The 27,815-nt window shown below is 33.2% G+C and overlaps 1 protein-coding gene, 1 long non-coding RNA gene and 1 pseudogene across 2 annotated transcripts; all 3 read left to right on the top strand.

Moving 5' to 3' along the window:
• Window positions 1-19,561: 19,561 nt before the first annotated feature.
• On the top strand, window positions 19,562-19,948 carry LOC133802303 (uncharacterized). Its single transcript, XR_009877238.1, has 3 exons — window positions 19,562-19,630; window positions 19,709-19,780; window positions 19,873-19,948. It is a non-coding gene; the product is annotated as an uncharacterized LOC133802303 (long non-coding RNA).
• Window positions 19,949-21,859: 1,911 nt separating this feature from the next.
• LOC133799552 (probable plastidic glucose transporter 2) lies at window positions 21,860-25,674 on the top strand (annotated as a pseudogene).
• A 177-nt stretch (window positions 25,675-25,851) lies between these two features.
• On the top strand, window positions 25,852-27,078 carry LOC133799551 (ATP-dependent 6-phosphofructokinase 5, chloroplastic-like). The gene is made up of 4 exons (XM_062237558.1): window positions 25,852-26,266; window positions 26,400-26,516; window positions 26,589-26,693; window positions 27,028-27,078. Exons 1-4 carry the CDS (start codon window positions 26,195-26,197, stop codon window positions 27,076-27,078), a joined length of 345 nt encoding a protein of 114 aa, XP_062093542.1. The 5' UTR covers window positions 25,852-26,194.
• The last annotated feature ends 737 nt before the right edge of the window (window positions 27,079-27,815 follow it).

The following is a 27,815-nucleotide window of genomic DNA, read 5'->3' as shown; positions in this document are numbered from 1 at the left end:
TTTAAGCTAAATAAAATTATTTTATAAAATAAAATAATGTTTTGAGAGATTTAATCAACCTAGAAATTTTAAGAAAATAAAGCATGTTACAAGTCTATTAATTTTAAAATGATAGAAGTAAGACGTGTAGAATTACCGTTTTAAACGTCACAATTACGCAATGTTCCCACGTATGCATGTTACATGCAAATCCACTTTTACGTCCAAAATTATGTCAATTATTCAACCATGTGGTTTTTATAGAAAGATCATGCATGCAAAGTAGGTAAAGTAAGCATTATTCTTTTATGGCCTTATGTGTAATTAAGAATAATTGCATGTTGTGTGTAACTCTTATTATGTATGCATGACCCATGCACACATGAGTTGTATGAAAGGGAAAAATAGTACTTTTATCAAGCTAAGAAATGTCGTTTTGATTAATGTATAGGCTCATTGAGAGGTTGTGAATTTACTTAGCTCGGACCTGAGGTAAGGAAGTTAGATAGAATTTATGATTGTTTATGCTATGATGGTAAGACTGTTGTGTGAATGAAATGTTATGAATTATAAATGCCATAATGTGATGATATGTTGGCTTGTATGAATATGTTATGTTATGTATGGATGTTAGCGTGATGAACGCAACACATCAAAATGGGTTGCTAAGGATATGAAGATGTAACCCGAGTTACTAAGGATATAAAGACGTAACTCCAAGGGCGGACGCGCCGAGGTTATTCTAGGACCAGAGACTCTTGTTTACCTTAAAAGGGTGGCATGGACAAGTTAGCGGGCCATGTTCACAAGGAATTTTGTATGAATGTGCTATGATGTTTATGTTATGATGATGTTATGATGCTACGTTATGATGACGATATGATGTTTGTTACGACAATGCTATGATGTATAAAGATGAACGATAGTGTGTGAATTTGTTGTACCTTACTTGCTTATTGTCTGTACTTCCTTACTGAGCTTTTAACTCACCCCCTTACTTTCCCTTCCAGGTAGCAAATAGGTTTCTCTGTGGCACGCGTGGTGACGTGAGGAGTTCTATCGTCGTGGGGTATGGCGTGGGGCATCCTATGGACATAATTATTAAAGAACGTAATAATAATTATAATTAAATATTTTATTATATAACGAAACATTATAATACATTCATAACTAACATTAATTTATATTCATAAAATTTGATAATATATATTCATAAAATTTAATAATTTATTCATAAGATTCAATAAGATTTCAAAATTTACTTGAAAATTTAGTGTTTTGGTGATAAATAAATTATTAGCAAATAAAGATAGTTTTATATGATTATCACATTGTGATAATTTACTTTCCACTTGAATCAGTTATGACGATTGACAAAAGTTGGATAACTAATAGACGACGTAACTTTAATGAGTTTTGGAATGGTCTTCAAGCATTTATACAAATGGCCAAGAATCGTGTGAATACTTCGAGAGAAGTCAGATGCCCATGCGTTCAGTGTGCCAATATGCTGAATCAGAAACTGGATGTGGTGGAGGCTCACATACACAGATATGGATTTCTGCAGGGATACGTGAAGTGGACCTACCATGGCGAAGTTGATATACCTCCAGTAGTGGACGACGGAGCTCCAGTGACTGATGAGATGATTGACATCATCAATGAAGTTATTGGTGAACAAGACACTAACGAAGAAGGCATAAATGAAGGAATTTCATATGGTGGTGGCAATAGTGCGAAGAATCAATTTGATGACTTGTTTCAAGAGGTCAAAGCTGAGTTATACCTTGGTTGTACATGATTGTCTTCCTTGAACTTCTTGGGGAAGATGATGCACATTAAGGTTATGAATAAATGGACAAATAGTTCCTTTGATGAACTTTTGAAGTTTATGAAATTTGCATTCGCGAAGGAGAATAAGATTCTGACTTCATTCTATTAGTCTAAGAAAAAAAATGAGGAAGTTAGGTTTAGGTTATCAATCAATTCATGTTTGCAAGTACAACTGTTGTTTGTTCGGGAATGAGAATTCCCAAAAACAGAGTTGTCTTGTTTGTGGTGATAGCTGATGGGTTGACAAAGACACAAAGGGAAAAAAATTCTCCCACAAAGTGTTACGTTACTTCTCTTTGACTCCTAGGCTGAAGCTTCTTTGTGGTTCAAGGCATACAGCAAAATTATATGACCTGGCATAGTACGGGAAGGTTGAAAGAAGATGGTGTGATGCACCATTCTGTTGATGGGGGTGCTTGGAAACAATTTGATTCCAGATATCCTGATTTTTCCAAAGAACCTAGAAACGTTCGATTGGGTTTGGCTGCTGATGGTTTTAATCCATTTGTTAACATGAGTCTATCTTATAACATGTGGCTGATAATATTCTACACGTACAATATGCCTCATTGGTTGTGCATGAAAGAGTCATCATTCAGGTTGGCCTTATTGATTCCCGGTCCGAAATCACCTGGGATGGACATGGATGTCTTTTTGAGGCCTGTGGTAGATGAATTGAAGGAGTTGTGGGATGAAGGAGTTCCATCTAGAGACACTGCAATGAACAATGTATTCAGAATGTGTGCAACACTATTGTGGACTATTAATGATTTTCCAGCCAGTAGTAGTTTGTCTGGTTGGAGTGACCAAGGATATATGGCATGTCCTTCATGCAACGAAGACACTCCTTCATGTAGGGTAATTGGGAAGACGGCTTATGTTGGTCATATAAGATTCTTATCTTCTACACATAAGTGGAGGAAGAGTCGTTTGTTTGATGAGAATTATGAAAAAGGACGTTCTCCAAGAAAATTCAGTGTTCAAGACATACTCAAACAATTAGCGCATGTTCCAGATCGTTTTCCGGGTAAACATGTCAGTTTTGGGGTTGTGAAAAGAAAGGGAGATCCAAAAGAGTTTAATTAGCGTAAAAATAGTATTTTCTTTGAACTTTATTATTGGTCCGAACTTAAACTGAAGCAGAATTTAGATGTGATGAATGTAGAGAAAAATGTTTGCAACAGTTTACTCGGTACCTCTCTTATGAATGAGAAATATAAAGACATTACCAACCCACGAGCAGACTTGAAGAATTGGAGTATCCGAAAAGAGTTGCACCTCAAGGAAGATAGTACAAAGTTGATCAAACCACATCCTATATACTCTATCACACCGGATGATAGACGATTTTTTTGTAAGTTCGTAATAGGAGTTAGACTTTCTGATGGCTTCGGTTCAAATTTCTCTAAGAAAGTAACTAACAATGATGGAAACAATTTTGGGTTAAAATCCCATGATTGTCACATTCTTATGCAACGTCTGTTGCCGGTAGGAGTTCGAGGTTACTTGGATAAGTCTATTTCGATGAAGCTTTGACTATTTGTTCGCAATATCTTCAAGGCGTACGGACTAAATTTAATCGTCTGGAAAGAAATGCGGATATTGTTATTTCTAAAAGACAGTTGTCAGTTTTTGAATCACAATGTCGTCCTAGTAGCAAGACCAAAATCATATCCCTTGACTATCTTCATCGAAAAGAAGCGGAGTGGTTTGTACTCAACAATTGCCCTGAAATCCAACCATATATGGAATAAGTAGCTCAACACATATATGAATTCATTAAATTTAATTCATGGCAAACTGTTATCTTACCTTAATTATGCTATACAGTGAATGCCTTCGAGAAAATTCAAACATAAATCTTCAAAAAGATTTCCCTATCTGGTTTAAATTGAAGGTAAATTATCAAGCTGTAGAAATCTTACGAAATTCGTATCGATTAATACTCATCTCATTGTGTTTTTTTTTGTGTCATACTCTATAGATGGGTCATTTGCGGCAAGTACAACCAACTGAGTGTACTGATGAATTATTTTCTTTAGCAACGGGTCCAATCAGAATGCATACTCCTACACGGCTTGCATTGTTAACAGTGTGAAATTTTTTGTCCGTACTCATGACGAAAGACGTACCACTCAAAATAGTGGAGTTTTGGTGCCAGGAACCGATGGTTTCACTTTCTATGGCCAACTTGAGGAGATTGTAGAGTTATGTTATTCCCATAGTTACTCAGTAGTATTGTTTCGATGTAGATGGTTCAACACAGATGCAAGCAAGGGTCAAAATGTAACTAATAATAACGTAACTAGTATCATGATTAATTCTGAATGGTACAAGAACGATCAGTTTATTCTCGCCACTCAAGCAAAACTAGTTTTCTAGTTGGAAGATCCTTCAAGAAACAAAAATATGAAGGTAGTAGAAGAAGTCAATCATCGAAAGATTTGGGATCATCCAAGTATTGATGATGATAACGAGGTTGATGTCGTGCATGATAGCAGTTCATCAAATTTTCTACTCACTGTGAAATTAGGAGAGTTACAGATTATGCATTTGGATCGACCTAGTCACACCAACATAATTGGGGAAACGTCTCGATCTGTTTCGGATGTAGATGATGATTTCATCAATGACGATGATGATAACGAAATTAGTAAAGATGATTTAGAAAGTACAGATGATGATGTAGGAATCAACATTGATGAGGAATAATATTTTCGTATGCATATTCATATTTGTGTGTTTAATGTGTATGTTTTAATTTCAAGACTTTTCAATAAATATATGTGTTTTTGTCAAAAATGTTTGTCTTTCAATTATTTCAATTCCATTACCGAAATTATTTAAGTTATGTAATTAACCTCCAACTATAACTGAATTTAATTTAATGATTATTTAAACTGCAAAGATATGTCTGCTACTGTTCCTCGTTCTCATGGCAGTTATGGAGTGAATCTTCCTCCTCCTCCAGATCCTATGCGAGTTCCTACTTCCTGTGAGACAGGTAATATACTATAATTAGTCTATCTTCTTTCAATAAATGATAAATTTTTATTATTTTATTGAATTTAATTGTATTTTTTAATTAACATATGCAGTGGCTGCTGCAAAATGAAGAGGTTGGTCTCGATCCAAAAACTTGCAGCAGCTTGTCAACGACAATAAAGGTCTATTGGCTCTACAATTTGATCTGAAGGAGGAAACCTACAAATCAGCTGGTGATTTTGGGACGTTTTCACAAGACTTATTGGCAACCTTATTGGTCACCATGTCCCGTTATATTATGACTCGTGGCAGAGTGTTCCAGATGAGCACAAGATATTATTGATGCAAAAGCTTGAGGTAAATTTATCTACTTATTCACATGTAATATAATTTTTTTATAATTTAAAAAATCTCACAATTTTTTTTGAAGGAATTTTTCATTCCTCCCTGAGCTTTCCCTGAGTGGCGACTGATAGAGACTAGGATTAAGTGAGAGTTTCAGGATCGCTACAATGATAGAAAATGTCGGAAGAAAAGACCCTTCGATGAACATTGAGGGTATGATGATATCGAGATAGCCAGAAAGAATCCACCGGAGGACATTGACAATGAGAGTTGGCAGAATTTGGTTGGCCTTTGCACCACTCCCTAGTTCATGGCACGCTCAAAGGCAAATGCTGCCAACAGAGCAAAACAGAAGTATCCAAGTCTCCATGGATCGACTTCTTATGCTTCAGCTTGATTTAAGAAGGTAAATAAAAATATATAGATAATTTGAAATATTTTAAGTTATCTTAATAATAAATTCATAATTTAACTGAGATTTTGTTAAATTTTGTTTTCTAAAGATGAATCTTCAGACTAAGGAACTGCTCAGCATTATCGATACGTTCCATGACATGCACAATCATATGACACGTGGATGGGTGAGCACGAATGCTAAGGATGCATAAGTAAGTAACTTTCTAAGTTTTGTATATATGTATATTATTCAATTATTTTATGTATTAATTGTCTTGTTTCTAAACTACAGGATGCCTTACATCAAGAAATCCATACTCAATCCCAATCTCAATCTTAATCTGAAGCAGGAAGTGGCACTGTCAATGAGACACAAGTCGTCTCACAAGGACTTGGTCAACGTCGTGGCCACAACCGAAGTATTGGACGCAAGTTGAAGGGCACTAGTACCTTTGCCTCAAGTGCCACCGGATCCTCTTCACAGTCAGAGGCATCATCGTTTTTGTCCATCAAAGTTGGCACTCCAACGATACCACCAGAGGCTTTCCAGTCCATGATTCAACACTTTAGTCAAGCCTTTATGACCCAGAACAACAACTTCTGGCAAATGCAACAATTTTTACAAGCAACAAATTCAAACATCCAAGCTCCACAATTTCAGCCTGTCAACTTAGACATGAATATGATACAGTCCATGATGGCAAGCATTCAACCACAACAACCACAGCAGCCACAACCACCACAGCCACCACAACAGCCCGACAATAATGACTTTGGAATTGATTTTGATGACATTTATTTTTATTATATTACTATTTTTAAACTATTAATATTTAGTGTTGATTTTTATTTTTATTTTGGAGACAATACTACTTATGTTTTGTTATCTTACATTTTGGAGACTATGGATATTGTTAAATTGGTTTTATTATTTAATTAAATAAGTTGGTTTTATTTATTTATTTATTTAATATTTAATATTTTATTAAATAAATTTTAATAAATATAATTAATTAAATATATATATTTTAATTAAATAAGTTGATTTTGAAGATGGATAGGGTGCACGCTGAACATGAAAATCTGAGTTTTCGTGACACTACAGCGACGTCATGTCGTCGCAGAAAGCATATAAACCCACGCACTCTTCAGGGACGACATGGCGTCGCTGTAGATGGAGCGGGCAACGAACCTACAGCGACCACATGTCGTCGTTGTAGAAGTTTTTTAAATTCAAATTTTCAAATTTTGCAACAACCAACAGCGACGACATGTCGTCGCAATATCCCAGTCGAACCAAAAAAATGATTTCCTACTGCGACTGACATGTCGACGCTGTAGTAAAACATTACTGCGACGACTGCATTTTGTTGTCGTCGTAGATTGCTACACATATGGACCTACAACGACGTCGTTTTGGCGATAACATGTCGTCGCTGTATACCTTCAGTGACGATTTCTTAATCTACAGCAACAAAAAAAGTCATCGATATAGAATATTTTTCTTGTATTGCCCACCTATTCTCAGAGTACTGCGACATCTAACAAGGAAGAAAAATGTGAGGGCCCATCATATAGAAAATGATAAGAAGGGGTTAAAATTTTGATAATTCGAGCTTAAAAAGGTGAGATTGGCTCAGATGTTTGTCCCAAACTGTTGTGAAGTTCGGGCATCGAGAGTGCACCCACGCGAGAGTGGGATGGATACTATCAATTTAAAACAATAAAATCTCGGATTTCCAGGGAAAAAGTTGGAAGTTACCCGAAAAGGTTATATTTTCGCGATTTGTGCATTCAAACCCTAATCCAAAACCCTATTTCTTAAGTCACACAAAACCAATGACCCAAAAAAAACCCCATTACCAGAAAACTCAATTTTATCACATACCTACTAGAATTTTTTTAGCCTAAATTGTGATTCTAAGCATGCTAAAGCTATTTACATCAGAAGACTTGCTTAATGCAAGAATGAAGCCTTATAAATCTGGTAAAAGCCAGAAGTGGCAAAATCTACACAGGTAGAAGAAACACGTAAAATGGCAAAAATGCATATAACAAAGAAATATTAGAGTACTTACGTGAAGAAGACCGAGGGTACGAAGAGATTACTGATTGTAGGAGCAGTTGCAAGAATGATCTCACCGAATTAAAGGTTCAAAGAGTGTTTTGATTTTTAGGCTTTGAGAACATACAAAGAAAGCTCTGGTTTTTCTTTCTTTTTTTCCCTCTAGTTTCTGATCTTTGATGAATAAAAGTGGGAACGGAGAAGATGGAAAATGGGTATATATATACCTTGTCAGCATTCCAAAAGTCAAATTGATCTGGGTCGTTGGTTTGCATTAGAAGAAGATCCAAGGGACCATGTGTGATTCCAGAAATATGGTGGCAAAAAGAATTAGAAGGGACGTGCACAGAAAAAGAGAGTACTTGAGTACTCTTGGTGTGCAATCCCCAAGTAACGCGTGTCCACACTCGAGTGTGGAAGGTGGCACATTTTTCGAAAAGTAGACTTCAAAAGTTTTATTCTCATAGGATTCAAACCAACACTTTTGAGGGGGAAAAATGTTACGCCCAAAATTCAACAGAGTCATAAATGAATCTCAAAATGTAGGCTCGTAAAACGTAAGCTCAAAAATGACAAGCAGTGGCTAAAAACTTGTGCAAATTTGCATGATTCTTGACTTGTTTTTGTTGGCGATCGAGCACAAGTTTAAAAGGTTCGAGCTTAGGCATCAAACTCAAAAGAAATAATCTTCTCTGATGCATATGGGCGTTATTCGAGCCTTAGTGGCAAGCTCGAAGTGTTGGTCGATCTCGAAAGCGTGTAAACCTTGTGTTCGAGGTCAGCAATGCGTTTTGCACACGACAACTATTAGGAGATCTCTATTCCTTAGGGATTTGTTGTTATCCGATATTAAATCTCAATTATCATGGGATATTATGTATTTAATGCATTTATTTGTATTCATTTCAAATTTGAATTGTAACTTTCCGAAATAAGGGGAATATATTATGTCAACCATGTAGGGACGTAAAATATGGTACTGAGAATACTCTGTTGAATTGCTTTGAAATAGCTTTGAGAGAGTATCACGAATCAATAATATTGACTCGTAGATTAGGCAGATTTTAACTGCTGAACCACGTAAAAATCCTGTTGTTCTTTCCTTATTTCTTAAATTATTGTTTAATGCTCTTCTGATTTAAGTTGATGAAAAACGGCGTCAACAATAAAATTATATCAATATGATCAAACTACCTTCAGTTATATGTAATTAACTAATTAAATTTAAAGTTAAAAATCATTTAATTGAGGACAGTTTGATTATATTGATAAAATTTATGTCGATAATACTAAATATGTATGATTTCAAATTAGATAGTACCAGATGAATATTATAAATAATATAGAATACTAAGTATGTATTTTGATAAAACACATGGTACCAAATTAGTATTTATCCAATAATAAATTATAAAAATGAGAAATACTAAAAATATATATTAATGACATTTGTAGTTAAATTATTTCAGAAGTTATGTGTACGTGGGTCTTACTCATAGGGAAGTGAAGGCCCCAAATATAGGGGTCATTTTATGTAAATATATTATATATAAATTTTAAAAAATTGTAATTTAAAAAATAAATGGCCTCCAATTTTGAGTACATAGTTGAGTTGCCTTGGAAAGTGTAGATATAGACTTAAGAATGAGGTAATATTAAACTCTTGTGTACAAAATGGTTCACTTTACCCTTATAATACATGTAAGGTCCACACAAATTATGAACTTTAGAGTCTCATTCTCATATTTACTTTACCACATACCAAACACCACTAAAGATAATGCGCATGCAAACATGTTTTACAATTTGTTGATTAATTTTGTTCTTAAGAAAGTTACAATTTACTTCTATTTGTTTTTTTATACTTTTTATATTATAATTCTGCTGACTTTTGATTTTTTTAATTTTGAATTAAATACTTTGTATTATTTTATAAAGTTCCTATAAATTTCAATTAAATAAATATTTAAAAAATATGATATTATAAACATAATATTTTGAGTTACCTATATGTTAATTAATTTTCTCAATATATTTTCAGTCTAATAAAAAATTATACATGAATATATAATCAATAATATAAACAATGTAATAAAATTTTAATTTAGATATTTTAAGCAAAATAATATTTTAAATTAATTAAATAATTGTTGTAACTATGTTAATTTTCACCGTTAACTTATACGAAAAAATAAAAAATCTGTTAAACCTTTAAAATTCTGTTAAATACATATGATATATATATATATAAAGATATATTATATATATTTTGGTGTGGTGAGTGTCTATAACTTGTTGTACAGTTCTATGAAAAAAAATGATTAGTTGTTTTTAAAAAAACATATGAATTTTCTTTTCCAATATAAACTGTAAAATCCTTAATTGGCATATTTAATAAAATTGACAAAATTAATTATGGAATGTATTTTCTAAATATATTGTGTGGTATTTTCGAAATGGGTAGTTTCCTGTTTTGTTGTGAAATGTTTTATAATTTTCGAAATGGGTAGTTTCCTGTTTTGTTTGTGATATGTTTTCTATAATCAGATTATTATATATATGTTAATAAAATAAATATATAATTTCCTATAAAAGAATATCTTTTCTTGAAATAGAAGTTATTAGTATTTATTTTTATTTTTTGATCTGATTTGTTTGTCCAGAATTCATGTACAGCTTGCAGAGATAATGTATATATTGTTTCCTTATTTATTTAAGGAAATTGGGTTTAAAAACTATCCAGGTTCAATGAATCTGTTTGAACGGATTGCCAGTCTGTTTGAACAGATTCTGACTTTCCTATTTTGGAAGATTTTCCATTTATTGGCTGATTGGTTTCTGATTTGTTTTCCACGACCTAAAGGGATTCTAAAAAGTATATAATCATCCTTAGGTCGTTGGTTTTTTATCATCTCTCTTGGTTTATTATTTTCCAAATATATTTTCAAGTTTTAGAGAGACTTTTTATTATGTGAAGAACTTGACTCCAGGAAGTTCTTAGTGGTTTATTACAGTGTACTTCTGTATTGTTTTCTTTGTGCAGGTTGAACACACTTGGACATTGTTCATCAAGCTTCGAGAGAAGTCTTGTTTGTGAGTCACTTTTCAGGAGGAAAAGTGCAAGTGTTATGATTTGAAGGGAGTTCAAGATCTTAGCACTTCAGAAATTTGATTAGGAGTTTAGATTACAACAGTTGCGACAAGTTCAAGAGGGAGTCTTTATTTGGATAAGTCAATTTGGTTTTGTAATCGTTTAGATATTCTTCTAATAAATTTCATTCTCTGGGCGTGGCCCCGTGGACTAGTAGCAATCTGCAAAGATTGCTGATACCACGTATAATTTCGTGTGTTCTTTACCTTATATTCCTTTTTATCTTCTGGTGATAAACTGTTTAAACATATCTGGTTTCTTTTCAAACAGTCTCTGTGTCCGTTTAAACATTTCTGTAACAGTTCAGTAATTAATTATTTAATTTGAATAATTAAGTAGGTAATCATAAAAAAACGGAATTTCAATTGGTACCAGAGCGGTTCACTAAACTCTTAGTGAGATCTTGTGGTTATTTTCCGTTTGATTTGTTTTGTGTGAAATGTCTTTCTTTGCAGAAGGTAGTTCAGTGTCTCGACCTCCATTGCTTAATGACTCAAACTATCCATATTGGAAAGTTAGGATGAGAGCTTTCATAAAAGCTCAAGATGAGAAAGAATGGAGAGCAATTTTTTCTGGATGGTCACCTTCTACCGAAAAAGGTGAAGATGGAGGCACAAAGGTAAAATCTGAACTTGTTTGGGATATAGACGAAGAAAAATTATCCAGTTATAATAATAAAGCTCTTCACGCCATTTTCAATGGTGTTGGAGAAAGTTTTATTAAATTTGTTTTCACATGTGTCTCGGCTAAAGATGCTTGGACAATTCTTCAAACTCAGTTTGAAGGAATTGCAGATGTCATAAGATCTAGATTTATTATGTTACAAACTAGGTTTGATGACCTTAGGATGTCTAATTCTGAAACACTTTCTGAATTTTATGAGAGATTATCTGATATTTCTAATGAGTATTTTGCACTTGGTGAGAAACTTGATGATTATGTTCTTGTTAGAAAAATCGTTCGAGTTCTTCCTAACAGGTTCAATGTTAAGCTCACTGCTATGGAAGAGGCAAAAAACTTCAGTACTATGAAAGTAGAAGAATTGATGGAGTCACTTCGTACCTTTGAGTTAAATCAAAAGATTCGTCAAAAAGACAAGCCAAGTACTTCCAAAGAGAAAGAGAAGACCATAGCTTTCAAAAGTACTGAAAAAGAAGCATCAAATGATGAAGATGGTGATAATGAAATGGCAATGCTTGCAAAGAATTTTCAAAAAGATAGGAAAAAAGATGTTCAATGGCAAGCAGTCAAAAGGTAATCATTCTTCTCTTAATCATTTTCGAACTAATAAAAAGGGTATTCAGTGCACGGAATGTGAGGGATTTGGCCACATCCAGTCTGAATGTGCAAACACCTTGAAAAAGAACAAAAAAGGTATGATTACTACTTGGAGTGATAATGACTCAGAAAGTAGTGAAGATGAGGAAGGTAATGTCGCTTTCACTTCTATTTTACCTGTTTCTAAATCTGAAAATGAAAAAAATGTTTGCTTGAATAATGTTTCAAAAGATGAAGAAAATTCTGATAGTGATGAATGTGAATTGAATGATGAATCCTTGAGTGAATCTTACAAAAAAATGTATGGTTCATGGGTGAAAGTGTGTTATGAAAATCGGTCATTGGTAAGCAAAAATAAAGAATTATCCTTTGAAATTAAACAACTTACTGAGTTAAATGAAAATTTTGAAAAAGAAATAATTTCAAAAAATGTTGAAATTAATAAGTTGTCTAAAGATTTGGATACTCTTGAGAAAAATGTTAGAATGCTTAACCCGAGTTCAACTGTTTTTGAGAATATACAGAATGCAGGTCAAAGAAGTCATGTGGGACTTGGTGCTTCAAGTTCTCAAAAATCAAAGACAGCTGTCTTTATCTCGGCTGGGATGCTATCGTCTGATGTTCCTGTGTCATCCTCACTGAAATTTGTTGTATCCAGTACTCGGATTGTTCAAACAGAAAGGACACAGTCAACAAGTAAATCCAATGGTAAGTTCGAAAAATTCATCCCAATCTGTCATTTTTGTGGTAGGAAGGGTCATATTCGACCTAAGTGTTTTACTCTTATGAATTTTGCCAAAAATGAATATTTTGAGAAATTCAATTATTTTGATAATTTCAAAAGAGTAAAAAAATAAAAATATTCAATCAAGGAAAATATGGATAAAAAAGAATAGTTGTTTTGTTGGTTTTACTAGTATATATGATAGATTTGCTTCTTCATATTTTTGGTATTTTGACAGTGGTTGTTCAAGACATATGACAGGTGACAGGTCTATTCTTACAAACATAAAACCTATGCATTGTGGATCTGTTACTTTTGGGAATGGAATTGAAGGTAATGTTCTTGGAATGGGTACTCTTAACTTTGAAGGGTTACCTAAAATCAAAAGAGTGTTACTTGTGGAAGGACTTAAAGCTAACTTGCTTAGCATAAGTCAAATTTGTGATCAAGGTTATACTGTTAACTTTGATAAAGAGAATTGTTTTGTTTTAAACAAGAATGGTGAGAATGTTCTTGAAGGTTTTAGATCTAATGAAAATTGCTATACTTTTTTGCCTTCTATTATGTTTCAATTTGTTGTGAGAAATAACACTGATGTGTGGCATGCTAAACATGGTCACATAAATTTCAAAGCCTTGAAAAAATTATCACATGTAGGGATTGTTCGTGGTTTACCTAAGCTAGGTAAAGAATCTGATGGTAAGTGCAAGAGTTGTCAACTTGGCAAGCAATTAAAAATTACACATAAAAGTGTTTCTGACATAAACACTTCGAAAGTTTTAGAATTACTTCACATGGATCTTATGGGTCCAATTCAAATTGAGAGTTTAAATGGGAAAAGGTATATTTTTGTTTTTTTGGATGATTTTTCTAGATATACTTGGGTGGATTTCTTGAAAGAAAAATCTGATACTTTTGATGCATTTAAAACTCTTTGCTTGAAATTAAAAGTTGAAAAAGATTGCAACATTAGAAAAATTGTTCGTATAAGAAGTGATCATGGTAAAGAGTTTGAGAATTCTTTCTATGATGATTTTTGTAAGTCTGCAGGTATTTCTCATGAGTTTTCAGCTCCCAAAACTCCTCAACATAATGGAGTTGTAGAAAGGAAAAATCGCACACTTCAAGAAATGGCTAGAGTGATGCTAAATAGCAAAAAATTGACCAAACGGTTATGGGCAGAAGCAATTAACACTGCTTGCTATATCATAAACCGTGTTTTTCTCCGTCCAGGTACATCTAAAACATCTTATGAAATTTGGAAAGGTAAGAAACCAAGTGTGGCTTATTTTCATGTTTTTGGATGTGTTTGTTACATTTTGAGAGACAGAAAAATCTTGGTAAGTTTGATGCTAAGAGTGATGAAGGTGTTTTTATTGGATACTCCACTAATAGTAGGGCTTATCGTGTGTATAACATGAGAACCCAAACTGTAATGGAGTCGACTAACGTTGTTATTGATGATGCCAGGGATTTTTCTGAGTTTTCTACTGAGGAAGAAATTGATAGGTTTGTTGATGAACCTACTGAAAAACACGAAGAAGCTTTTGTCAGTGATACTACTGAAAAACACGAAGAAGCTTTTTTCAGTGATACTACTGTTGCAACGTATGGTCCATCTGTTCCAACAGAGCACAAATCCGGGAATTGGAACATTTTTTTAGAAACAAAGTGTTGATTCTTGTGCCAAGACCGTTGCATACCAATATTATTGGTACAAAACGGATTTTCAAAAATAAATATGATGAATTTGGTACAATTGTGTGAAATAAAGCAAGATTAGTGGCACAAGGGTACAAACAAGTGGAAGGAATAGACTTTGATGAAACATTTGCACCTGTTGCAAGACTTGAATCAATTAGATAATTATTGTCTATTGCTTGTTTGATTGGTTTCAGGTTATTCCAAATGGATGTCAAATCTGCATTTCTCAATGGGATCTTGAATGAAGAGGTATATGTTGAACAACCCAAAGGGTTTGAAGATCCCCATCCACCTGATCATGTTTACAAATTGGAGAAAGCTCTTTACGGTTTGAAGCAAGCCCATCGGGCTTGGTATGAGAGACTCACTCAATTTCTTGTTTCTCATGGATACAAAAGGGGTGGAGTAGATTAAACTTTATTTATCAAAAAAATTAAATCTAACATAATTATTGCTCAGATTTATGTTGATGATATTGTGTTTGGTTCTACTTCTGACAATGAGGTGCAGGTATATTTGTGAAACAAATGAAAGAGGAATATGAAATGAGCATGGTGGGAGAATTGACCTATTTCTTAGGTTTGCAAGTCAAGCAATTAGATGATGGCACATTTATTTCTCAAAGCAAATATTCTACGAACTTGGTGAAAAAGTTTGGACTTGAAAGTTCAAAGATTGCCAAAACACCAATAGGAACGACTGTGAAGCTATCCAAAGATGAAAATGGTATCAAAGTTGATCCTACATTGTATAGGAGCATGATTGGTAGTCTTCTTTATCTCACTGCTAGTCGACCTGCTTTGAGTTATAGTGGTTGTGTGTGTGCTAGGTACCAAGGAAATCCCATGGAGTCTCATGTTACAGCTATCAAAAGAATCATTCGATATGTTCATGGGACTGTTGATTATGGTATTTGGTATTCAAAAGAAACTAACCCTAATCTAGTGTGTTTTAGTGATGCTGATTGGGCAGGTAATACTGATGATAGAAAAAGCACTAGTGGAGGATGTTTCTTCTTGGGAAATAATCTAGTCTCTTGGCATAGCAAGAAACAGAATTCTATTTCTTTCTCAACAGCTGAGGCCGAATACATTGCAGCAGGAAGTTGTTGTGCTCAACTGTTGTGGATGAAGCAAATGATGATGGATTATGGGTTTGATCTTGACATTTTAACTATTTTTTGTGATAATACAAGTGCAATTAATATTTCAAAAAATCATGTGCAACATTCCCATACTAAACATATTGATATTCGTCATCACTTCATAAGCGAATTAGTTGAAAATAAAGTTCTTGTCTTGGAATATATTGAAACACATAAATAGATTGCTGATATTTTCACTAAAGCTCTTGATTCGGTTCGCTTTGATTTCCAGCGAAAATCTTTGGGGGTATGTTCTCTTTAAATTTCCTTGTTATTGTGTTGTCCTCTTGATCAAATGTGTGTTATTTAAGTTTAAGAAAATTGTCAATTAATTTGAAAATTTGTTGTGTGTCAAGCTGGATAATCTGACTTGTGTTTATGAGCTTTTAGTTGTATATTTTTGAGAGAAAAATAATCAATTCCTCCTAGGCATATTCCGGTCAATCAATCAATGGTTAAATGTTTAAGCTTCCTTTTGTGTAGCATTGTTTCAAGCTCCTTTGCAAGAACAGAGCTACCTACATCAGTGTGTGAAAGCCATCTTTTGAGTAAGTTGGAACTTTGTAATTCGGAGATATAAAGAGGATACGCTACCATAGAAAAGGGCTACCACTGGTGTAGTGTGACAGCATCTTCATGGGTTACAATTATTTATAATTTTGAAAAAGACATATTTGTCATTGGGCAATGTTCCCTTGCATACACTGTCACACACTTATGCTTGAACCTATGCAAGAATAATTGTACACAGTTTATAATAAAAAAATGTGTGTAAGACTCATACATGTTGACTGATTCACTTAAGAATATGTGCTTGTGACTGAATTGTGCTTTAGTTCTCTCGAATATTCTTTCTAATTTTTTATTTTCACAAGTGTTCTTATCCATGGTATACCATAACACTTATTTTCAGTTGCTTAATTTTATTCTTATCAGGATGACTCACATTGATCAAAGCAGAAATATTTGGTTGAGTTTATTTTTGTGCATTTTTATATATATAAAATAAAAATTTGATTGACAAGGAAATTCATGGTGGACCGAATCTTTGTGGTAATTTTGTTAAATTATGCATTTATTTTTTGTGATTTAACATATTCTTTGTCTCCAAGGAATTTATTTTGTCCTCTTTCTCTATTTGGAATACCATGATTTGTCTCTTTATTTTTTTGTACTTTGTCTAACATTTTTTTTATTAAAAATAAAACAAATAAAAAAATCGGTAAGGTTGTTTTTTTTTCTTGTGTATTAAGACTCGTTTCCTTTTATTTTTTAAATAAAAAAAAGGGGAAACCTCTTTTTGTCATGGGTGTCTTAAATGGAAAGTTCTTGTCCTTCAAAAGTTTGTCACCTTCCCACGATCCCTCTAAGTCTTCTTCTTCTTATTTTTTTTCTCTCATTGTTTTTGTAAGTGTTTGCTACTTTTCAGAGAAGGAAAAATAGTGAAAACTCGTGGAGCTTCCTCTAAGAAGACCCCTGCTACTCAATCTCTGAAGTTTGCCTCAGATGACATTCCTCCTAAATTCTCATCTATTCCCCCAGATTCAGGAACTGTTGCTACAGAACTAGCTATTGTTCGAGCCTCTCTTGTTTCTTTGGCTTCTTTGAAAGACACAAAGGGGGAGAGGACCTCCAAAAACCTTCTTTGTTTAACTCTGGACTTTCTTATTTTGAGGGGGAGTTAAGTCTAGTTTCTTCATATGTTTGTTATAAGTTAATGCATGTTTTCAAGGGGGAGTTTTTTTTTTCTCTTTACTTGTAACTAACATTTGTGTTGTAGGTTTTTGAATTAATTTTGTCTATCAAATTGCCAAAGGGGGAGATTGTAAAATCCTTTATTGGCATATTTGATAAAATTGACAAAATTAATTATGGAATGTATTTTCGAAATATATTGTGTGGTATTCTCGAAATGGGTAGTTTACTGTTTTGTTTGTGATATGTTTTCTATAATCAGATTATTATATATATGTTAATAAAATAAATATATAATTTCCTATAAAAGAATATCTTTTCTTGAAATGGAAGTTATTGGTATTTATTTTTATTTTTTGATCTGATTTGTTTGTCCAGAATTTGTGTACAGCTTGCAGAGATAATGTATATATTGTTTCCTTATTTATTTAAGGAAACTGGGTTTAAAAACTGTCCAGGTTCAATGAATCTGCTTGAACGGATTGTCAGTCTATTTGAACAGATTCTGACTTTCCTGTTTTTGAAAATTTTCCATTTATTGGCTGATTGGTTTCTGATTTGTTTTCCACGACCTAAAGGGATTCTAAAACGTATATAATCATCCTTAGGTCGTTTGTTTTTTATCATCTCTCTTGGTGTATTATTTTCCAAATATTTTTTCAAGTTTTAGAGAGACTTTTTATTATGTGAAGAACTTGAGTCCAGGAAGTTCTTAGTGGTTTATTACAGTGTACTTCTGTATTGTTTTCTTTGTGATAATTGTGGAGGTTGAACACACTTGGACATTGTTCATCAAGCTTCGGGAGAAGTCTTGTTCATGAGTCACCATTACACCAAATACCCATTTCCATAACACACGAATATAATACTAATCAAAAAGTGTTATGCTCGAGGAATATATTGGGCCACTTTATGAAAAAAGGGCGGTAATAATTCCACCATCCCGCCACACTTAGCTTTTTTTTTCATTTGTGAGACCTGAAAATATGTGAGAGCCGAGAGACCCAATTCATTCCCTTCAATTATTTCTCCTTTTTCCTCATCATTCTCTCTCCTCTCTCTCGGATCTCTTTCTCCCACCAGACCCATCGAAGCTTCGACCATGCCGGCCCAAGCCCTCACACGACACCAGAGGCGAACGACGACACCGGATTGTTCTTCTTTCCATTGCTTTATTATTATTGTGTGCTTTTGGATTGTTCTTCTTTCACCACTGCTTTCAGTTTTGGTCTGCCTTTTAGGGTTTTCGCGTTTCGTCACCTCTGTAATTCACCTCCTCTCTTCTTTCTTACCTCGTTGAGATTTCATTTCGTGGCTTTTCATGTTCCGGTGCTTCGTTTGTTTTGTTGGAATTCGTACAGGTATGCCTTTGATTTCATTGTTTTTTCTACAGTTTGAGCTTTCAATTCTTTTCCTGTTTGATTGCCGAGAAAATTGAAGAGAATTATTTGGTGATTGTGTGTGTGAGAATTGTAGAATTAACAACTCATTTGAGCTAAATGAGATTTTGTTTCATGTTTTGAGTCAGTTTATATATGTGAAATGGAGTTGTATGCATACTGTTACGTTTTTCTTTCTTTCTTTCTCCCCCCTTTCGTTTTGTTTTCTTGGCAACCAAACGGAAAATAGTTGTGGTCTGTCTCTCGTGTAAGTTTCAGAGACTTTATAGAACTGTTTACCTGGGTCCATTTATCTCTACCATTATTCAACATTAAGCTGTAAAAGGCCTGTAGTAATTGATTGTTTGAACATATGTGGGTGTGCAGGATTATTGACGTGAACAATTTATCAGGGCCAATCCCTGGCGAATTAGGAAACATAACCACTCTCAGATTATTGTATGCTCTTTCTTATCCCATTTAATTTCTCTCTTTTAAACTCATGTGATTTGCTAATTATAATAAACTCACAAATTCAGGAGCATGGAGAGCAACTTGTTTTCTGAAACTATTCCCTCTGAGTTTGGGAAATTGGTAAACTTGGATTATTTGTGAGAATCCCTAACCTTTTCATCACATCTAGTAAAAAAGTAGTAGAAATGACATTAACTAATTTAGTCTTATATAACTGACATGGTGAGGATGCAGGAATTTAAATGCAAACAATCTCACTGGACAGTTCCCTCTGTCTCTCACCAATCTCTCCAACTTATACACGTTGTAAGTGACAATGTGTACTATGACTTCATAGCTCAAATGAACCAACATATTTTGGTTCAACAATCGTCACGTTAATCTTGGTGACTCATGTTTTCCATTGCAGTAGCATCAGTAGTAACTACTTCACAGGAAGGATGCCTGAGTTTGGCAATTGGAAACAACTTCATTATGTGTAAGAGTTACTGATCTCTTTGTTGGTTTTCAAAATTTATGAGCAATTTACATTGATTTTACATGCTACTCTCCACAGAGAGATGGAAGCAAGTGGTTTCAGTGGGCCAATTCCTCCTAGTATTTCTACCTTGGCATACTTAAGAGAGTTGTAAGTTCTTTTTCATTATCTACTTTTCTGTCTCCTTTGGATATTAATATATATGCTTGCTAACTTCGTTTGTGATGAGGCAATCTTTGCAGAAGTATAACTGACTTAAATGGGGAGAACTCATCAGATTTTCCCGACTTGAGTAAAATGACAGACCTTTCTAAGTTGTAGGCTCCATATATACATAAAATTTTGTGATGGAACTCAACCTAATATTTGATTATTTTTTAAATTATTGGACCATGTTTGAAATTGCAAGACAATGAGGAGTTGTAATTTAAGAGGAAATATCTCTGAATATATTCTTTATTTGAGAAGGCTAGATGTCTTGTAATTGTTCGATTATTCTCTTGTCAAATTTTCTATTCCTGTATAGCATTTCCTTGGAATTTAAACACTTCATCTTTAGCGAATTTAATAGACATCTAAGATCTTTATTTTGCAAGGATCTTAGCTTTAATAAACTAGAAGGGCCACTTCCAACTTTTCAAATATTACCATTTTATATGTAAGTAACTCAAACTTCATTGGTCCCCTTTTTTTTATTACTCTTTTCTTTATAATTAAACTTCTCTTATGCTATGGTGTTGCACATTGACTAGATATTTAACAAGTAACTTACTCAGTGGGCCTATTCCAGCGTGGAGGAACATATTCAGAGATGCACCCATGTAAGTTACCAATGCTATGTTTTATAAAAATGTGTAAATCAGACCAAAATTACCAAGAAGAATGATGACCTACAAACCCCAACTCTAAGCTCACTCTTTAACTGTTGAAAATAAATTTTTTTGATATATTATCCTAATAAACAGAAGATGTAACAAAGAAGATAATTGTGCCAATATGAAAACAAAGTAACTTAAAAATATTTAGCTAATGATGAAGTTTCTTACTTTGTTCAGGAACATAGATATATCTTACAATAACTTTTTGGAGATATCTGAACCATCAACTTGTCAAGATCATTTGTAAGAGTTCCTTCCTTTCTTTCTTTCATTTATTTCCATATTCATTGAACCATAAGCATTTCAAAATTGAATATATTTGTGTCTTTTAACTTTTTTTTTTTTATCAGCAATTACTTTCAGAGCACATCTGGTCATGAAAACAGCTCATAAGCTTTAACAATTGTTATTTACATGAAGTCTAGTTTTACTACCGTCATTGGTTCATAAACGAGAAATTAATTCCACAAATCTATGTTGACCAGTAGTTTGGTTTAGAGAAAAGTTTTGCATTTAATCAACTAGACTATGTTTTTACTTGTTCTGGTTCATCAACATGGCTAATGGCATATCGAGTAATTAAATATCTATGAGCTAAGTACTCAAGTCTCAAAGCATCTTATTAATTTAAGTATTACTAGTAAATAGTTGTTTAAATCTGATTTCAATTTTGCTTGTGCCTTGTTACTTAATGGAATTCTTTGATGATATTTCTTATGAAGAGTCTAAACATGTGCTCTAAATATCTTTGATAGACAATGCTCTGTTGAGGTTAGGTTACTTCATTCATGTTTTTTCTTGTGCAACTTAAGCAGTTTATTCATTTTAGGCTTGTTGTTCAAAAACTTTAACCCAAGGATCCTGCACTAGCAATTAAAATCATTGAAGAGAAACCATTCGTTTGAGCAGCTTTTATTTACACTTTAATTGTAAACATGTTTAATTTATTAAGTATGTTCGACAGTGGTTATTGTAAAATAAGTTGCATCAAACTGGTGGATTGTGTAAATGTGCATCTTTCATTTCGAAAAATGGTTTGATGGTGCCCTTCAAACTATAATTTTGTTGGTTTGTTATGTTAATATTTGTCTTAACAAAGATTTAGTTAACTTGTTATTGTGTTAATAACAACACTAAAATCTAATAGATTTAAAAAAAAGTATTATGTTTGGTAAGTATTAGAATGCTTTAGGGAGTTTAGTTGATACAAGAGGAATTGTACATTTGTGTCTTCAAGAGGAATTTATAGAGTATGCAATGACCCTTCATATATAAGAAAGAAATTGCTATATAATCGCTCACTCTGTTATTTGCGACCCTTCATATATAAGAAAGAAATTACACTAATGACATGCGTTATCTTTCCATGCTTATGATGTGCAGAGTAGTAAATGAACCACTTGAAAGCATCTCTGTTGACCTTGGTTTCAGTGGTAATACATTGGCAGAAGGTGAGATACATTATTCATCCTCTTCGTTTTCCCCCCTTTGGGTGCGCTCTCCAACTTTTAATTTGAAGTTTGCTTCCTCTTCTATAACATTTTAATTTTTCATGTACAGGTCTGGTGGTGAGTACATGTCTGGGTGGAGCCTTTATTGGATCTTTGTTCAGTGGTTGGATTGCTGATGGACTTGGGCATCGTAGGGCATTTAAGCTGTGTGCACTGCCTACGATTATTGGTGGCTGCTATGAGGTGATGTGAATCATGTAATTGTTCCATAAAGCAACTGCTATCAAAATCATTTCATTCTGATTGAGCACTTAACAAACATTATTCTTAAGACCATAGTGGTTTGAGATTGGCTTCGAGCTATTCCTGTACATTTCTGAAACTATTTCTTTATGATATATCATATATGTGCACTTGTTACTCTACGGTGGTGGGTACATTCCTTGATACTCCTATGATGTAGCTATGATATCCTCATTTTCTCTCTTCGTTTGTGGGAAGAAATGCAGTAGATTTTTGCTTTTCATCTATAGGCTCACTGACTGTGTTTAAGATTTGACACACGATGTAGTGAACAATTTGACCAATCTGTCAATTTAGCCTATTACATTTAAAAGGGGGAAAAAATTCATTATTAATAAATTGATATTGTATAATACACATATTTTAGTTTGTCAAGTTTTGAGCTTTTTATATGTGGTTGCATCAATTAATTTCCTAGTGGCATTTTCATATTTAAACACAAGTTTAGTTTATGTTTTTTTTAAAAAAAAAAAAAAAATAAATAAATATAGAAGTGCTCTCAGTAGTTATATTGCTCTCTTTCATCCATTTCTTATAATTGATACTCTTCAGTTGAAGACTTCCATTCTAAAGATAAATCTTAATTTTTCAGTGCAACAAGCAAAACCCTTGCTGGCATGCTTTTAAGAAGGTTATTTGTTGGGACTGGTATGGGTTTGGGACCTCCTGTTGCTGCTCTCTATGTAACTGAGGTACGACGACCATTAAATCTTTCTCGCAGGTGTTGGCGTGTGTTTTTCCACTATCTCAAAGGTGTAGTTTTATCTCATCCAATTTTTCCAATGTTTATCGTTGGCAGGTTTCACCTACTTTTGTTAGGGGTACTTATGGAAGCTTAATCCAAATTGCTACATGTCTTGGGATCATGGGGGCTCTTTTAGTTGGAATCCCTATCAAAGATATTGCTGACTGGTAAGAATGAATTCCAGATCTTCCTATTTCTGGTTTTATATATTTAATTGTTTGAAAGTACATTATAGTATATTTTCTCAGGTGGCGCGTTTGTTTTTGGGTATCTACAATTCCAGCTACAATACTTGCTCTTGCCATGATTTTCTGTGTGGAAAGTCCTTCTTGGCTATACAAGGTTTGCATGCATTCATCTTTTGCACAGAAGATAACAGCTTTATGTTTGACTAGCAAAAACAAGATGGTCTTCAGACTTTTTTTATTATGTTTTTCTTTTCACGAGGAGAGTTAGTTCCATTTGGTTATGTATCCATTTCATCTCTTTTTTGAACAATGATAAATTTCCTGGGATTTTTCTCACTTTGGCTGAGACCCTCTCCTTTTGTCTGTCGTATCTTTTTTCCTATTCTTAAACAGAACATACATGAAAGCGACTTATTTTTCTACTATGTAGACATAATACAGAAAACACATAAAATTAGTTAAAAAAATACGTGTTTTGCATAATCTGAAAATTATGTCAGCGGCTCTATTGAAAACATCCTATAGCATTCTCACTATTATTTTATTTGATAGTAAGGAAAAGTTGCTGAAGCGGAAGTTGAATTTGAGAAGCTTTTTGAAGTAGCACATGTCAAAGTAGCAATGACAGAGCTGGCCAAGTTAGACAGAGGAGATGACATAGATTCTTTTAAGATTTCAGAATTGTTATCTGGTCCTCATTTTAGAGGTATAGATAAGAAACTGTCTTGTATGATTGGTAATTTCATTTGCTTGTGAAATTTATAATTCTAAGCTTCCATTCATCTATTTTATATAAGAATATGTATCCTTCTTTTCCTTGTTTTCAAAATTTGTAATGCTACACTTCCGTTCATCTGTTTTCTTTGTTCCTTCTCCGAAAGTTCTTTGTTATTCACGCATTCCTTTTGCAGTTGTTTTTATTGGGTCAACCCTATTTGCTTTACAATACCTATCTGGTATAAATGCTGTGTTTTATTTCTCTTCGACTGTTTTTAAGAAAGCAGGAGTACCATCAAGTCTTGCAAATGTCTTCATAGGGATTGTGAACTTAACAGGTATAATTTGTTTCTAGATACAAGGTTACATGTGTTGAATTATTTCAGTCCGTCTCATTACCATTCACTTTTATTCATTTATTCTTTTAAATTTCTGTTGAGAGTTTAGCTGTGGAATAAAAGAGACATTGGTAACTATGCTCTCTCTAATATATTTTACTTGGAATTTATGAAATAAGAATAATATTGTTGCAGGTATTGAGACATAAAAAGGGAAAGTACGAGGTTGGTGCCATATGCAACGGTGGCGGGGGAGCTTCTTCACTTGTTCTTGAGCTCATGTAAGACCTGTAATTGTTTTTGAGCTTATCTTGATTGAATTCTCCTGATCGGCTAGCCAGCTTATATATAAAGCTAATTGGCTAACCCAATTGTACTCATCACTTGGTTCATTTTCAATAATAAGAATCAATTTTTCATTATTCTCTCATTTTTAATGTGTCTCCAAATAATAATGGATAGTTAAGGTATATTTATTATATATAACAGTAGTTGTATTTGTTAGTTTTAAGTTGACTAAATTTTATTCTCTGTTAGTTGATTAGTTGTAATTTTCTTGTTCTTGGCTACTGATATTGTGTGAGTGGTTTTAGCTTAATTTATTTGTATTTTATCTTACAAACTTTTTCAGTGGTGTTGCTGTGATACAAGTAAACACTAGAGACATATTAAAGATGGTTCTCACCAGAGCTTACACACTTGGGTAATGAAAGAAAGTCCCATTTTTCCTTATGATTATACAATGAAAAAGTTGCCAGTTGATTTATTATATTACTCAAATTAATATTGAAACAAGGAGAAATTGAAAATTGATTGATCCAAAGCTGGGAGGGGCCTATGATATTACTCAGCTGAAAAGACTTGCCTTTGCTGCATCACTTTGCATAAGGTCACTCACAAAATGGCGCCCTACCATCACCAAGGTATTAAAAAAAACCCTTTTAATGGCACACCATATATCTATATGTATGTATATATATTAAACTAATACTATAATAAACCTCTGCTAAATGGTATTTATAAAATCATGATTCATATCAATAGAATAGCAAAACTTGTTGCTTATTCTTGCATTGTTGAGAAGAAATGATATTATATTATATATATACATAACTTTGGTTCTAATCTTCTGAGATGCTTTCCTTATTAATATGGTCATATTATTTTTATAAATGGAAATGAATAAGAATATGTATAACTTTATCAATAAACTATTTTCTGGTGGAGGAATATCATGGGTTTAGCTTAGACTACATATATTGTGCCACATGTTAATACAGTAGCCTTTAGTTGACTGACCTGGCCAGTAAGCAACTTATAGTTTTGTGCTGACCTGAAAACATTTATTAATTTGATATCAGGAAAGAGGAATCAACATGCTTTTTGTGCTGGGTAGGAACGGAACTCATGCTGGGGCAAACGTAATTCCCAAAGAGGTAGTTATGCGTGTATCTGTTTACATTCCTGTGTTTCTTATCTCATAATCTGGCATGCATTCATAACTAAGGTCACTTTTGAACAGATTACTTAAAGCAGAAATCTTTTGGGATATAAATTGCTTTGGTACAAGTTCTAAATTTGTAGATGTAAAGTGTTGTCTCAAGAATTAAAAGTTGATGCATTCCTGATGACTTGAATTCATTTTGCTTTTAGTTTAGGATTCATCACCATGTCTATATGTTCATGTTTTCGTATAAATTAGAAAGAACTTTACTGCCATATAGATGACCGTGCCACTAGAATCATCTTATTGGATATGTTTAACTACTTTTACTTGATTGCTGCATTTGTAAGCCGTTTCCCTTTATCTTGCCTCGACCTTGCCTGCCATTTCTATTTAGGTCTCATGTCCTACTTTTCCTATTTTCATTTCAGTGTTGTAGAAGAGGGGTAAAGGTGGCTGTTGTTGGGGTCCCCAAAACTATAGACAATGATATTTTGCTGATGGACAAAACTTTTGGGTTTGACACTGCTGTTGAGGAAGCACAACGAACCATTAATTCAGCTTACATTGAGGTACAAATTTTCATTATATTTTGTGATTTGTTCGATTTCATTTTGATTGCTTAAGTTTCATGCATTATAATATCATTGTTAAAGAATTCAGTGGGAAAAACAGTCTTTGTTAACTTCTCAATCCTTATTACAGGCACATAGTGCATACCATGGTATAGGAATTGTAAAGTTGATGGGTCGTAGCAGTGGATTTATTGCTATGCATGCATCCCTGGCTAGTGGACAAATCGATATATGTTTGATACCAGAGGTATTTGTGCGACTTTCTAATTGGTTAGTTATTTTTGAGATTCTGTACTGATACTGGTTTTATACATTTAAGGTACCTTTCCATTTACATGGTCCTCATGGTGTTTTCCGGCATCTGAAATACCCCATTGAGACAAAAGGATCAGCAGTGGTCTGTGTTGCTGAGGGAGTAGGGCAGGTTAGTCATAGTATAACATCTGTTTTTCACTAGGTGAAACATGATCAACTGATTGGAACTAGTATATTTTTTTTCCTTCTGGCTCTAAATATTATGAAACCCCTCCAAAAATAAAATGCCAGCCATATGTTGAGATTCAACTAGCTAAAAAGAAACAACAAATTGATGTTTATCTTTCTAAGGATCTAAGTTAGGTATGTTACATCAATGGTTTTGAAGATACAGTTGGATCATTAAAATTTTGATAGCATGTTGAGTGTTTTGTTATGATTGGCTTGGGAATAGTGACTGATTTTAGTTTAACACATTTTTTCTTGTTAACTTGTTTTTCCAGCTTACTAATAGTTGTTCAAATATTGCCTTTCATATTTTGGAAAATTCCTGAAGCAACAATTGTTTCATATATATGATGTGGTTAGGCCAAAGAAGCATGAGATTGAGAATTTGTGAAACCACATTCTACATATCCTATATATAAATTTAAGCCCAGTCCAATGCTGCTAAATTACTCCTTTCCCCTTGTTGAATCTATTTATATACATAGTGTAATCTTTTAAGAGTTTTTGACATATAGAGCACTCAATTCTAAAGTTCACTCTTACAACAGTCTAGAGGAATTCCATTAGGAATATATGTGAAGTTGTATTATTTTACATAACTTTTTTTTTTGTAGCATAGTTTCTTGAAGTATTTTTTAAAAAAGACTTTTGTGGCTGCTTATTTCCTATGCAGAAACTATGAAGCTATATGAAACAGTTGGAATGGGAAATGGAGAGAACGAGCCAAAGCAAGAGTGAGAGTTGGAGGATGTTATAGTAGACAATACTCTCCAAGTTTCTTGTTATAGTAACTTTTCAATATGTTGAATATTTAAGAATACTTGAATACTTAAAGAACATTTTGTTATTGATGACAGTGTTGAATATTTTAAACTAATTTGTGGATTGTTAATACAATGTTGAATGTTTTTACTTTTTGTTATTTGAAAATCAAGTTTATTTGATGATGCTAGTATATATTAGAAAGCTAATTTTAATTATATAAATAAAAAATAAAAATATAATTGAATAAATTAGTGTTATATAAATGAATATATAATGAGAATTTAAACTTATCTAAATA

The sequence above is a fragment of the Humulus lupulus genome, chromosome 9, assembly GCF_963169125.1.
Source record: "Humulus lupulus chromosome 9, drHumLupu1.1, whole genome shotgun sequence".
In the NCBI taxonomy this organism is placed as follows: domain Eukaryota; kingdom Viridiplantae; phylum Streptophyta; class Magnoliopsida; order Rosales; family Cannabaceae; genus Humulus; species Humulus lupulus.
This window is presented reverse-complemented; position numbering and strand designations above follow the sequence as displayed.